The following is a 15,000-nucleotide window of genomic DNA, read 5'->3' as shown; positions in this document are numbered from 1 at the left end:
TTTTTGTATTCTTACTTTCTCAAAAAACATTAATATAGATTAATTTTCCCAATTTTTCATCCATTCGATTTCGAACGATTTACAATTATTTTCACTGACTCTACCAGGAATCAAAGGGTTGTGGTGGCCGGTGTGGTAACGTCCCTGACTGCTGATCGCCAGACTGGGGTTCGAGTCCCGCTCAAACTCGTTAGTTTCTTTGGTCGCTGTAACATCACCATCCTTGTGAGCTACGGATGGGGGGTTTGGGGGAGCCTATAGGTCTATCTGCTGAGTCATAAGCAGCCATTGCCTGGCCCTCCTATGTCTTACCTTGGGTGGAGAGGGGGTTTCTGCGCTGATCATATATATATATATATATATATATATATATATATATATATATATATAGATATATAGATATAGATGTAGATATAGATATATAGATATGTATATATATATATATATATATATATATATATATATATATATATATATATATATATATATATATGGTCAGTCTCTAGGGCATTGTCCTGCTTGATGGGGTAATGTCACTGTCCCTTGCCTCTGCCATTCATGAGTGGCTTTTAAACATTTAAACCTTTTAGCGACTGAAACCCCAAATTACTGCCTACAGTGGACCATATGAAGTTTAATGATGGGCCATATTGTCTGTATATATAATTGGGTCGCTAGAGATTGCAAAAAAACGCAGGGGAACGAATTGAAGACGATCGATTGACGAACTAAGATAGTTTGCGGGTATAAACTGGCATAGAGTAACCATAAACAGACGGGAATGAAAGGACATATCTGAGGCTTTTGTCCTGCAGTGGAGTAATATGGTGATCATGATAAGGATATCCCACATATATGTTTGAATCAGGGCGTGTAATTACCGTGGAGTTTGACAGCCACTGTCACTTGATTGCATTACTGACTAGGTATATGAGGGCCAATTTCCACATTAATTAGTTTACTAAATCATGGGATTGGATGCGTTTAAAGCAATGGTTCCACTGTATCATAATTAGGTCAAATTATTCCACGGTGCGACTGAAGATTACCAAACCCTCATTATTAATTTCGAATTATTTTGTGATACAAAAATAATTGGAAATATTTAGTAGCATTATCTAGTATTGTCTCCTAACAGAAGCCTGAAGGTGTTTTCATATGATTTGATAATGAAATCACAAATATTTAAAATAATATATTAATGAAAGATGTTTCATGAAATATTCGTAGACCTTTTTATACAACGATTGTAATGGATAATTTAAATTTAAATCGTATTTAAGTCGTATCCAAATCGTTGATAAATCGTATTTAAATATTATCTGTCATTTTTAAAATGCATTAAAATCGTATTAAAGTAGTATTTAAATAGCATTCAAATCTTGTTTAAATCGTATTCAAGTCTTATCTAAGTCTCATATAAATCGTATTTAAATCGTATTCAAGTCTTATTCAAGTCATATTTATATCACATTCAAATCGTAATTAAATCGTATTCAAATCTTATTTAACTCTTATTTAAATCGCATTTAACTCTTATTTAAATCGCATTTAAATCATATTTAAATCGCATTTAAATCATATTTAAATCGCATTTAAATTATATTTAAATCATTTTTAAATTATATTCAAATCTTGTTAAAATCATATTTAAATCGCGTTTACATCATATTTAAATCGCTTTTAAATCATATTTAAATCACATTTAAATCATTAAAATTGCATTTAAATCATATTTCAATAGCATTTAAATCCTATCTAAATTGCATTTAAATCCTATTTAAATCACATTTAAATCGAGTTAAAATCATATCTAAATCGCGTTTAAATCATATTTAAATCGTGTTTAAATCATATTTTAATCACATTTAAATTCTTCAAATTGCGTTTAAATCATATTTAAATCATATTAAAATCTTAATAAAAATAACCAGATTTTGCTCTACTCAAAGCTGTTCAAACTATGACTCAAAAAGTAAAATGATGAATTTTGTTTGTGCACGCGTATTGCGTATATGTGTTCATATACACCTACATGCATGCGTGGATTTCGACGTACAAAAATAAAAGAAAAAAAATGGCAATATAGATTGACTGTCAAAAAACATACTCGGAAGTTACTCAATATAAAATAAAAAAAGGGAAAAAAGGGAGAAATATCATGGAAAAAAAACACGTTTTTAATAGAAAACCTGGAAATGTCTAGACTTGGTTTTGAAACCGTGAAATATATATATATATATATATATATATATATATATATATATATATATATATATATATATATATATATATGTACATATATCTATGTATGTATGTATATATATATATATATATATATATATATATATATATATATATATATATATATATATATATATATATATATATATATATATGTATATACACATACATACATAGATATATGTACATACATACATAGATATATGTACATATATCTATGTATGTATGTATATATACATGAATATATATATATATATATATATATATATATATATATATATATATATATATATATCACCATTACAATCCGATACATCAGATTACGATACGTCATATATTTTTTCCCTTCCCTTCTGTTTTTAATATGAACAGAACAAAAAATAAATTCTCAAATATAAAAAGTAAAACAAATGTCACTATAGATCAACTGTCATGAAACAGAGACAGTTTAAATATCTCGAAAAATTTTCATTATTAAATAAATAGAAAGGAAAAAACATTGTCAATAAACTTACTTTAAAAATCTTGTAAATAAACTTCTTCTTCTAAAAATTTCTTATCTGTATAACGCAAAGGAAAAATAAAAATGAAATCATTAAAAATAGAAAATGTAAATCATCAAACCGTAGATAAAAATTCAAAACTCGATTTTCATATCATAAGGGAGTATTTTTATATTTTTGGAAAATTCACAATTGGAATACAATATATCCTGCAACATTTTTTGACTTACCTTCAAAAAAAAAAAAAAAAAAAACTAAAATTATGAAATTCAAGAAATGGCAATAAAGATCGGGTAACAAATAATTGATATATAGATATCCTAAAAAATTATTCAGTATTGATTATAAAAGGAAAATGAATCATGAAAATAAACTTGTTCCCCATACGAAAATTTGCATAATACTGATACTTAACTTCAGTTTTCAATATGCACACTAAAAAATACATGAAAAAAAAAGATTAAAAATATGGCAATAAAGATCGGCTAACAAACAATGGCGATAGTATAAATATCCCTGAAAATTAATCAGTATTGAATAAAAATTGGGAAAAAATTAAAATAAACCTTTTCACCATAAAAAGCCAATAGATCAACCTAACATAATTTCCATGATATTTACATTTAAATTCTGTTTTCAATATAAAAAAAAAAAAACTTACCTTTCTGTTTCTTGAATAAATCCAGCTCCATTTTGGCGGGGTGTGCTGCCGGCTGGAAAAAAGATTAATATTAATTAGATTTGACTGGAAGGAATTAAACTCAGCACTTGTACTCATTTACATATACACAGGCAGATATATATATATATATATATATATATATATATATATATATATATATATATATATATATATATATATATAACGGATTTTGAGCGAAGCGAAAAATCTATTTTTGGGTGAGATGGCCATGTCGTCCTGATGGAAGTTCCTATAGGGTAGCTTCCTAGGGTATATTACAACTACGGCGATATTCCCAGAGAATTTACCTTAAGGTACCAGAATTCTAACTCCTGGAGCGAATATCCCTCCTGAAAGGGATATCGCGACATATCAGAGGACGTATTCTTGACACGCCACATGGCAATCTGCACCCTGACAGAGATTTCGTCTCGTAGGGGCAATTGGCAAGAAACGAATTCGGGAAAGAAAAACGTGGAGCCGCTCCCAAGGCTCCTTATCTCTCGTTTCGTAAGCGTGCCTGGCGCCAATCCTGACGCCATCTGTATTCCTTGTAGCGTACACGAGGTGCTACAGATACTGTATGTAGGGAGGGGTCCTACAGCCCTTTCTTAGAAAGGCAAGGGCGGGTCCATCAGGACGACATGGCCATCTCACCCAAAAATAGATTTTTCGCTTCGCTCAAAATCCGTTTTTTGGGCTCAAGCCATGTCGTCCTGATGGAAGTATACCAGAGCATTACTGTATCTGTGGATTCTCAGAACGTGCCGTACTCCCCGGATGTAATTTTTCCCGGTCGACTAGACCTAGAGACCTAAGATGTTACCGTTATACATCTTTTCAACTAACTATAAACCATGTTAGAGCTTCCTGCCCCCTACAGGGAAGAGTCCTACTAGACTCTGGAAAAGTCTCAAAGAGTACATATACTTATGTATGAATACCAGGCAAGCTAATATAGTGGTCTCGCCCTATATTAAGTAAAGCATAGTTTGTAAAGAACCACTGCGTCAATATGAAATATCGACCAGTTCTCCGCACAATATTTGTATTGGACAAAGGTTTATATCCGCATAGGAGGAAACTAGTAAAACCGCCATTGTCCCCTTATGGGACGGGGTCCTCCCGTTAAGGGAAAGCATAAACCAATGCAACATAGCTTGCATAAAGGAACAATTCTATTAGAATTATCCCAGATAAGATACATAGAATGAATGCTCAATTATACCAATAAATTGACACAGGTGAAGGAGACGCAAGGTTCTCAAGAACAAGTTCATTGACAGACAATAAACAGACAGGTTAACCACAATTATATATATATATATATATATATATATATATATATATATATATATATATATATATATATATATATATATAAGAAGAGGATAACCCAAAACTTTAAGCATAAGTATGATAGTAAACAGAACTTGTTTATCTGAAGGAAAAAACATTAAATGCCACTTTTAAGATACCGAGGTATCAAAGTCATAAAAGTCTGTATTACAAATCAATGACATTAGCGTTAGAAACGCTCGGCACACATGTCTGCACTTATGCTAGGTTCACCTTTGGAAATGGAACAGTCTACATGGGCAACTCAGTGCCCTCACTTAGTTTGTAATACAGAATGTAACCACTGTTCCTCAGTGGGGTTAACGACGCGACCCACTGCTACCACAGATCTCTTTAGTTCCTCTACTTGCTTCGCATAGTGGCGAAAGAACACTCTGGAAGACTTCCAGCCAGTGTATGAACGGATATGTTCAAAATCCATACAATTAAAGAAATTTAAGGATGAGGCAACTTTCCTCGGATCGTGACCTGCGGGTGTACTGTCAGGATCCGCTCTGCGAATAAAATATGTGATTTTCGCTCTGAGTTGATTCAGAGATAAATTTGAGCCTGATGTTTCTCCCCTGAATAGTTGACCACCCTTGAAGTCTGAAGTTCTATGAAGATAGACCTTTAGGCATTCTACTGGACATAGAGATGCATCTTCTTTCAGAGGGCAGATTCTCCAGGGACCCCACCTGTTGGTGGGTAACTCATTCTTGGCGAGAAACGTAGGATCCGGAAACAGGTTCAGTTCTCCCCCATCCAGGAACTGAACACGACCTGCCTCTCTCGAGAGGGCTACAATCTCACTAACCCTGGCCCCGGACGCGAGTGCAAATAGGAAAATAACTTTTTGTGTCGAATCCTTTAACGCACACTCCTCATTGCTCAACAGATAAGCGAAATGAAGAACTTTGTCTAAAGACCATGAAATGGCCTTTGGAGGTGCTGAAGGTCTGAGCCTAGCGCAGGCTTTCGGAACTTTATTAAAGAACTCGTTACCTAGGTCGACCTGGAAGGCATATAGAATGGGTCTTGTCAAAGCAGACTTACACGCTGAAATCGTGTTAGCTGCCAATCCTTGACCATGGAGGTGGATGAAGAAAGATAAGCAGAAGTCTGTCGAGATCTCCTGCGGATTCTTCGCCTTGACAAAGGCCACCCATTTTCTCCAAGATGACTCATATTGCCTTCTAGTAGATTTGCACTTATATTCCTCTAGGAAGTCTATGCTGGCTTTCAAAATCCCGAAACGCTTTCTCACCGCTAGGGAGAGAAAATCATGAGCTGCAGGGTCCGGGTTTTCTGTAATGAAGCGCAGACAGTCGACTTCTGGACTCGTTGGGTCAGAACTGGATCTGGTAGCAGTACAAACTTTAGCTGTAGTTCCAATGCCAGGGGGAACCACACGCTGTTCGGCCACTTGTGGGCTACTATTGCCGCTACCCCCTTGAAGGATCTCAGTTTGTTGAGGACCCTCAACAGAAGGTTGTGATGAGGGAACAGATAAATCCTGGGCCCTCTGTTCCAGTTGAGGGACATCACGTCCACTGCTTCCGCTAAGGGGTCCTCGTACGGGGACACGTACAGGGGCAACTTCATGTTGTCTTTCGTCGCAAAGAGATCTATCTGCAGTTCTGGGACTTGATTCAGAATGAAGGAGAATGATCCTGCGTCTAAGGACCATTCCAACTCTATCGGTGTGAACCTGGATAGAGCGTCCGCTGTCACATTGCGGACTCCTTGAAGGTGAACTGCCGACAGGTACCACTTTTCTTTTCCGCCAATCGGAAGATGGCCAACATCACCAGGTTGAGAGGTGGTGACCTCGATCCTTGTTGATTCAAGCATCTCACAACTACCTCGCTGTCCATCACCAACCTTATGTGGATCGAGTGACGCGGGGAAACTTTCTTTAAGGTAAGGAGCACTGCCATAGCTTCTAGAAAGTTTATGTGAAAGGTCTTGAATAGCTTGGACCAAGTCCCCTGGACTTTTTTCCGATGAGAGTGACCTCCCCATCCCTCCTTCGAGGCGTCTGAGTGAATCGTCACCGACGGGGGAGGTGGCTGAAGAAGAACCGACTTCTTTAGAAGTCTGGCTTGGGACCAAGGCCTGAGAAGAGTACGTAGCCGAAGCGGAACTGGTCTTCTCAGATCTCTTCGCACGTTTGATGCATAACTTCTCCAAACTCCGGTTGCATCCTTTAGCTGTGCTCTTAGCACTGGGTCTGTCACCGAAGCAAACTGGAGAGAGCTCAGTACCCTCTCCTGTTCGCGTCTTGATATCCTTTCGGAATCTAGAAGTCTTTTGACAGAACCCGCTATCTCCTTCCTTTTCTTCGCCGGGATGGAGAAACGGTGTGACAAAAGGTTCCAGTGGATTCCAAGCCACTGGAACTTTTGAGATGGAGAAAGTCGAGACTTTTTTCTGTTGATCTTGAAACCTAGGTACTCTAGGAACTAGATCACTTGACTGGAAGCTTGCAAGCATTCTGTCTCGGATGCTGCCCACACCAACCAGTCGTCCAGGTAGGCTACTACCTGAATTCCCTTTAGGCGTAATTGTTTGAGAGCTACGCTCGCAAGCTTCGTAAAAATCCTTGGGGCTATGTTTAGCCCGAATGGCATGGCTCTGAAGGCGTATAGTCTTCGTTGTAGCCTGAACCCTAGGTAGGGGGAGAGTCGACGGTTGATTGGAATGTGCCAATAGGCGTCTGACAAGTCTATAGAGACGGAATATGCCCTCTTGGGCAGTAAGGTCCTTATGTGTTGCAGTGTTAGCATCTTGAATTTGCATTACACTATGAACTTGTTGAGTGGCGACAAGTCCAGAATGACTCTGAGCTATTCCGAGTCTTTCTTGGGAACACAAAACAGCCTCCCTTGGAATTTGATGGACTTCACCTTTCGGATCACATTTTTCTCCAACAGTTCTTGAACGTACTCCTCCAGAACGGGGGTGGAGTGTTGGAAAACCCGAAGGCCCGGGGGTGGAGTGCTGTACCAGCTCCAGCCCAGTCCATTCTTGAGTAGGCTGTGGGCCCAGGGATCGAAGCTCCACCGATCCCAAAATTTCAGAAGTCTCCCTCCTACCGGTATCATCCCACTTGGACTGCCGTCCCGAGGTCTTGCCTCCCTGACCACGACCACCCCTGAATCCCCTTCCCCTTGAGGGGCGCCCAGACGAGCCTCTGGCTGCCCCTCTAGGCTTTGCTCGAAAGGAAGTAGACTGCCCTTCGAACGATGGGGTGAATGCCGTGGACTGTGTCGACACGGCCTGGGGTACCCACTGAAAAGTGGTCGGGGTTTGTGCCACAATCTGGGGCACTGGAGGCAATGGCAATTGCAGTTGCTGTCTAAAAGGCTTGGCGTGCCGAGACGGTAGCCTAGTCCTCATAGTCTTCCTCTTTGGTTGAGGACCCTCATCCGGGGAAGACTTTCTTTTGATAGCCAGGCCCCACTTCTGGAGAAGGTTTCTATTCTCCAAGGCGGCCTTATCAACTACTTCTTTGACCAAATCGGTAGGGAAAAGGTCTTTGCCCCAAATGTTGGAGGAGATTAGTTTCCTTGGCTCGTGCCTCACCGTAGCCGAGGTGAACACGAACTCCCTACAAGCTCTCCTCGCCTTGACGAAGCCATAAAGATCCTTCGTCACTGTGGCCAGATGAGTCTTGGCCACCACCATGAACATTTCATGGACCTTGGGGTCACTTGCCATCGTCTCAAGAGTAGTCTGAAGAGACATTGAGGAAGCCAGTCTTTCTTTTGTCTCGAACTCTCTCTGCAAGAGAAAGTCAGACAGCTTAGGGAGGTCCTCGCCGAACTGACGTCCGGCGATATCAGCCTCCAACTTCCCAACTGAGAACGTAAGATGGACGTCCTTCCAGTCTTTGTGGTCCATAGGTAGGGCCAGCGACAAGGGTTTACACTCCTCCAGGGAGGGGCAAGGCTTGTCGGCCTCGACTGCTTTTAGTACAGCCGCAAACCCTTTCTGTAAAAAGGGGAAGGCTCTAGCAGGAGAGGACACAAAGGAAGGAAGCTTCTTGCTCAATGCAGCTACTTTTGAGTTAGAGAAGCCCCTCTCTTTCAACGAGGATGAAAGCAGAGCTTGAGCCTTAGTATGGTCCATCACTAGAACCTCCTTCGGCTCTGGCTCCTCCTTTGAAGCTGGTTCCTTCCTCAGCCGGACACATGGTTTAGCATCTGAGCACAAGGGAAGGTCTTTCACATTGAGCCTTTTCTGGGGCCCATGTGATTCTGCAAGGCTCTGCATCCGCAGTTCCATTGCAGCCGCCTTCTCCTGATTCTCCTTCTGCATTTGTTGGACCATTCCAACAATAGAAGAGAGGGCCTGTCCCAGCTCTACTGGGAGACCGGCCGATGTTGAGGGAATAGGCTCCGGAATCTGAACCGCCGTAGCCGACACCTCGTCGACCTCTTCCTCTACGACGTCCGGGGCTTGAACTTCATCCTGGCCTTCTGCCAGGAGGTCTTCTTCCAAACGCTCGTCCACGTCAGACATCCTGTCACCTAACTGGATGTCTTGCATCGCGACCGCGACTTCAGCATCCACCTGGATCTGACTTTGGGGATCTCCTCTTGAGGCTGGGGAATCACAGCATCAGCTGATGCCTTAGGGAAAAGATACGCCCTCATCTTCTCACTTGGAAGATAAGGGCCAGAAGTGTTCTTTTGGAAGCCCCTTACCCAGGTACGAAGCTTCTCCCTTGCTATATCCCTTGATTCCGCCGTCCTAGGGGAATCAAAGGCCTCAGTAATCAGGTTAGTGCACACAGTACATACCTGAGGGTCCCAATACTGGAGATCATCCTTGGAGACAGCACATGCTGCGTGTCTCCTACAAAACTCATGTCCGCAGAGATTCTTGCTGCGGACGTTGCAGAAAACATTTCCGCACTTCGGAAGGTCCTCCTGTAAAGAGAAGAAATTTCCATGAGTATCAAGTGAACTATGTATCACTGGATATGCATAGTATAGCATAACAATTCAGAAAGGAAAGACACACACTTGTGTTTCCCTCACAACCCATTGTTGCAGCCTTCCAGATAATAAAATCAAATGGTTAATCTCTTCTAGAGTAACCAATGCAAAGTTTCCAGAGGAAACAGGTGGAGCTCACGCCTAAGCAATGATTTTAAAATCCTGGATAATAGACAGGAAAGAACTCACTTTCCTATCTGTAGGGCAACAGCAAAGGACTTGTGCAAGAAAACACAAAAGTGTTAGAACACACAGTGCTGCACCAAAACCCATACTATAGTTTTCTTCTTACAGTATATGTTATACTGAAGAATACTGGTACAGTATAGGAGGTTACGTGCCGGCCGGCACACACCACAACTAGCTTTAAAGTATACTACTTAACAGCTATAAGGCGGCAGAACGCTGGTTCAAATGCATGTGCCGGCCGGCAACAGCCAATGCCGGCCGGCAACTACACAAGGTAGTACCCAGCTGCCGGCCACACTCTTGGTGACCGGCAGACAAGAGCTGACATTAGCCGGCCGGCAAAGGTACAGGACCGATGCCAGCCGGCAGCAAAAGAACCAGAGGACTACACCCACCCGGCTGCCGGCCTATGAGGCCGGCAGCCGGGTCGGGTACAGCACTAGGAGAAAAATAGGATGGATGCCGGGATAAGAGTGTACACTACCTCCAAGCCCGGCAATCCGAAAGAGTGCATATAAGGAAGGGGAGAATCTAATTCAGGCTTCCTGACCAATGCCGTCTGGCTCTACAGGCAGGCATGGATGAGGGACCAAGGGAGGTCCGGGCAGCACTCAAAATATAAGACATCCTAACCTATTCTAGGTCCAGATGTAGAACGACGTACAGTACTGTAATGGCTAGGCCATTACGGAGATAGAGGGGGAAGGGACAAAAGAGGGTCCTACCAACCTTGCTTTAGTGACGGATCCCCCGCAGCCAAGAAACTTATCTCAGCCTAAGGGAGATCCAAGGGGGGAGGCCAGCAATACTTGCCAGCTCCCAGAGCACCAAAGCAAGGAAGGTGTTGCTACTCCCAGGGAAAGAAACTTATCCTCCCCCGAGAACAGCAACAAGGACTAGTCTGGTAGATCACAAAAGAAGGAATCATATCCACAGAAACCTTCGGTAGTGACCTAAGGAGGCTAAGCCACCTTTGTCTGTGTCAGGCCAGCGAGGGAGACTCTACCCCAAGCCAGACAAACACAGACTCAGACTAAAAAACTCTGTTGTTCTGTCCCTCTTTGAACCAGACTTACTGGAACAGGAAGGTACAGTAACACCCCAGTATAGTTTTATCGAAAATTAATTCGGAAAAAACCACTTAGGGATAAGCCCAAAGCTTAAACAGAGGGAAAGGGATTGCATACCTTCTCCGAAGAAAAGAAAGCAACCGGGGAGTATGAGAAAGTATACTAAGGCTCCATAAGCAACTTAGCCTAGGCACCAAGAGAATCGATTACCTAAATCACCGAAACTCACTCGTATACTATCTTGGAAATATTCCACACAATCTTAAATGTATAAAACATAGCCTAAAGCTTCAATAAAATTTTAATACACTCGGAAAAACCAAAATCATGCATGAAGTACTAGGACCAAACGACTAGGCCACATGGCCTAGCGTAGGCCAGAATGGCGAATACTTCGCCAAAATAATACTAAGCACGAAAGGAAATCCTATGTAATGCTAAATAGCTAAAATTTATTAAAGCAAAACAACCGGGAATGTCGCTCTGACTAACTAAACTTATACCTAGCGAGCGACAGCGTCCATGACGCCTCCGGTAGGCTACGGCTCTTGTAACAAAGATTAAACCTATTAATCACTCAAAAATTTACCAAGAGCCTACATTTATACATAAAAGACATGGTACTCAACTTATCAGAGGCCGACGAAGACGGAGAAGCCATGAAAAGCAGAATAAATCCAAGATTTGCGAGAAACACAGGAAAAAACACCGAGTTGTTAAGCTACGCAAAAAGGAATGCAGATGGCGCCAGGATTGGCGCCATGCACACTTACAAAACGAGAGATAAGGAGCCTTGGGAGCGGCTCCCCCTTTTTCTTTCCCGAATTCGTTTCTTGCCAATTGCCCCTACGAGACGAAATCTCTGTCAGGGTGCAGATTGCCATGTGGCGTGTCAAGAATACGTCCTCTGATATGTCGCGATATCCCTTTCAGGAGGGATATTCGCTCCAGGAGTTAGAATTCTGGTACCTTAAGGTAAATTCTCTGGGAATATCGCCGTAGTTGTAATATACCCTAGGAAGCTACCCTATAGGAACTTCCATCAGGACGACATGGCTTGAGCCCAAAAATATATATATATATATATTTATATATACACATATATATACATATATATATATATATATATATATATATATATATATATATATATATATATATATATATATATATACAATGAATTCAGTGGACACAATTATCAAAACATGGCAATTCATGAAGAACGGAGACTACAGGAGTCAAAGTATGGTTTTATTTCCCCTATATAATAAAGAGTAAGTGTGTGAGTGTGTGTATGTATAAAATAAATAAATATATATATATATATATATATATATATATATATATATATATATATATATATATATATATATGATAAATTTTACAAATTTAGACGTGTTTTTCATATTCAAATAAGTCATGTATTTTGATACATTAATGTCTGGAGTCTCTTACCGACCTCGGGATCAGAGCCCCAGGCGAAACCACTCAAAAGACAATAGCTTCTTATCTGGGGCTCTGATCCCGAGGTCGGTAAGAGACTCCAGACATTAATGTATCAAAATACATGACTTATTTGAATATAAATTATATATGTATATATATATATATATATACATATATATATATATATATATATATATATATATATATATATACATATATATATATATATATATATATATATATATATATATATATATATATATATAAAACCCAGTATACGCAACCCGTCAACAATGGCGTCTAAATATTTAGATAGATATGTAAACACACAGTCAACTTTTCCCACCACTTCCCCTTCATAACTACCACAATCTTTAGTAACATTCCCCTCCCCCCGCTCAATTTCTTCTCTCCTGACGAAGGCCATCCCGAGACAGAGGAAGTGCGAGGACGCGGGCATCCCGGAGCACTTCTGCACCTGCCAGGATACCCATGACATCCCTCTGACGGATCCCGTCCTCGACATGGCCGCTGCCTATCTTAAAGGAATCCTTAACAAGGATTTGATGCCGTATCCTCAGTGCATACGCTTCCAAAAGGTGAGTCCAAAAGGCTCCTCTGGAGTTTAATTCACTCTCCACGTTAAGCAGTAAGGTAAGGGGTAGGGGGATTTTTATTTATATCGAAGGGGCTTTAGTGCATCACTCGGTTCACGTTTGATGGAGGTTATGACCCAATATGGGAGCACATGCCAAAACAGCAAACTAAGTAGTCTTAGATTATGCAATAAAAATTGAGATACGTTAATGCCATGAAATAAACTTTTTTTAAAAGGTGTTTTCTAAAATAGGATAAAGGTTTATGTATGTATATATATAAACTCATATTTTATATATATATATATATATATATATATATATATATATATATATATATATATATATGTGTGTGTGTGTGTGTGTGTGTGTGTGTGTGTGTGTGTGACATATAGACTATACAGTACATATACACAAATACATAGGTATCATATATATACAACAAATGCAAAAGAGTCTATAGTCCACTACAAGACAAAGGTATCAGACATGTACTTATTCATGTTTTATATATATATATATATATATATATATATATATATATATATATATATATATATATATATATATATATATAATAGGAGAGAGGGAGTGACATCAACAACAGAATTACTACACTAAACCCCATTCGATACCCTGACGTCATTAATGCCCACCCTAGTTCAACTCCACCTCCCTAACCGACCAAATAACTAATCTCCATTATATATAAACCAAATCTTAATTCCCTCCTTCAAGATCGAACTCCTGACGGGACGCGTCTCGGGATCGAACAAGCAGCTCTCGCCCCAGGACGTAACGAGTGACGTCAGGAGCTACCTACTGCAAGGGCGTCTGACTCCGGGCGATGTTGTCGTGGAGGCGACGTTACGGTACAACCCACAACCCCAAGTCTTCCAGGTATTGGTGGATTTTTTTGAAGTACAACCCGTTGATGTGAATGTATTCCAATATAGTGTGACGCACGTAGTATGCTATGCATATATATGTATGTATGGGTATACATTCTTATATATAATTTTTTTTTGTAAATAAACACACTATGGACACATATAAATTATATATATCTATATATCTATAAATAAATATATATATATAGTATATATACACATATATATATTCATATACAGTATGTATATATATATATATATATATATATATATATATATATATATATATATATACAATATGTATGTGTGTTTATGTGTATACACACACTTATATATATATATATATATATATATATATATATATATATATATATATATATATATATATATATATATATATATATATATATATATATATATATAAAGGTTTGTGTATACATAATATCCATATACGTAAGTGTGTGTATATAACACATAGAGACTAAAGCACATACAGTACATAATAGATAAAACATATTTAAACAGATAGATAGGTTAATCTCCAAATTGCCCCAAAACAACTGGATAAAAATTCCAGAATAATATTTAATAGAGATAAATAAGCAAATTAAGCTAAGAAAAAAACTCTACAAAATGATATTAAAATCAAGTTTATTAATTTCTTTCGACAGTTGACCGGCGAAGTGTCGAGAATTAACGTCTACGGGAACACGAGCCACTGTATTAAACACATGACCCTCCGAAAATTCTGTTTCTGCAAAGACCAGGTGAAAACGGGAGGTAAACAAAAACAACAACAACAACAACAACAAAAAGAAGAAAAAGGAGAGAGGAACCAATCAACTGCTTCGCCAACAGAAGGAAAAACAACGACGGTAATAAACAACAAAAACAACAACAGTAAACAGGAATTGTCTGGGAATTTCAGGAACGAAAGTGAAACACAGCCACAGCAGATGTCCAGCAATTACATCGAGCAGTTGTTGGCCAGATTTGCGTAATTTGAACACAATGGGGAATTGAAGTCATTGGATGC

At 39.2% G+C, this 15,000-nt stretch overlaps 1 protein-coding gene across 1 annotated transcript in view; it reads left to right on the top strand.

Annotated features, from left to right (window-relative positions):
- The window catches only part of LOC137625092 (uncharacterized), a 45,200-nt gene that overhangs the window by 29,982 nt on the left and 218 nt on the right, over nucleotides 1–15,000 (top strand). Inside the window, 3 exon segments of the mRNA XM_068356024.1 lie at nucleotides 12,901–13,077; nucleotides 13,813–13,974; nucleotides 14,636–15,000. The exon segment at nucleotides 14,636–15,000 is cut by the window's right edge and continues 218 nt beyond it. Of these exon segments, the coding sequence (XP_068212125.1) occupies nucleotides 12,901–13,077; nucleotides 13,813–13,974; nucleotides 14,636–14,965 (669 nt within the window). The 3' untranslated portion in view covers nucleotides 14,966–15,000.

The sequence above is a fragment of the Palaemon carinicauda genome, chromosome 31, assembly GCF_036898095.1.
Source record: "Palaemon carinicauda isolate YSFRI2023 chromosome 31, ASM3689809v2, whole genome shotgun sequence".
Classification (NCBI taxonomy): Eukaryota; Metazoa; Arthropoda; class Malacostraca; order Decapoda; family Palaemonidae; genus Palaemon; species Palaemon carinicauda.
This window is presented reverse-complemented; position numbering and strand designations above follow the sequence as displayed.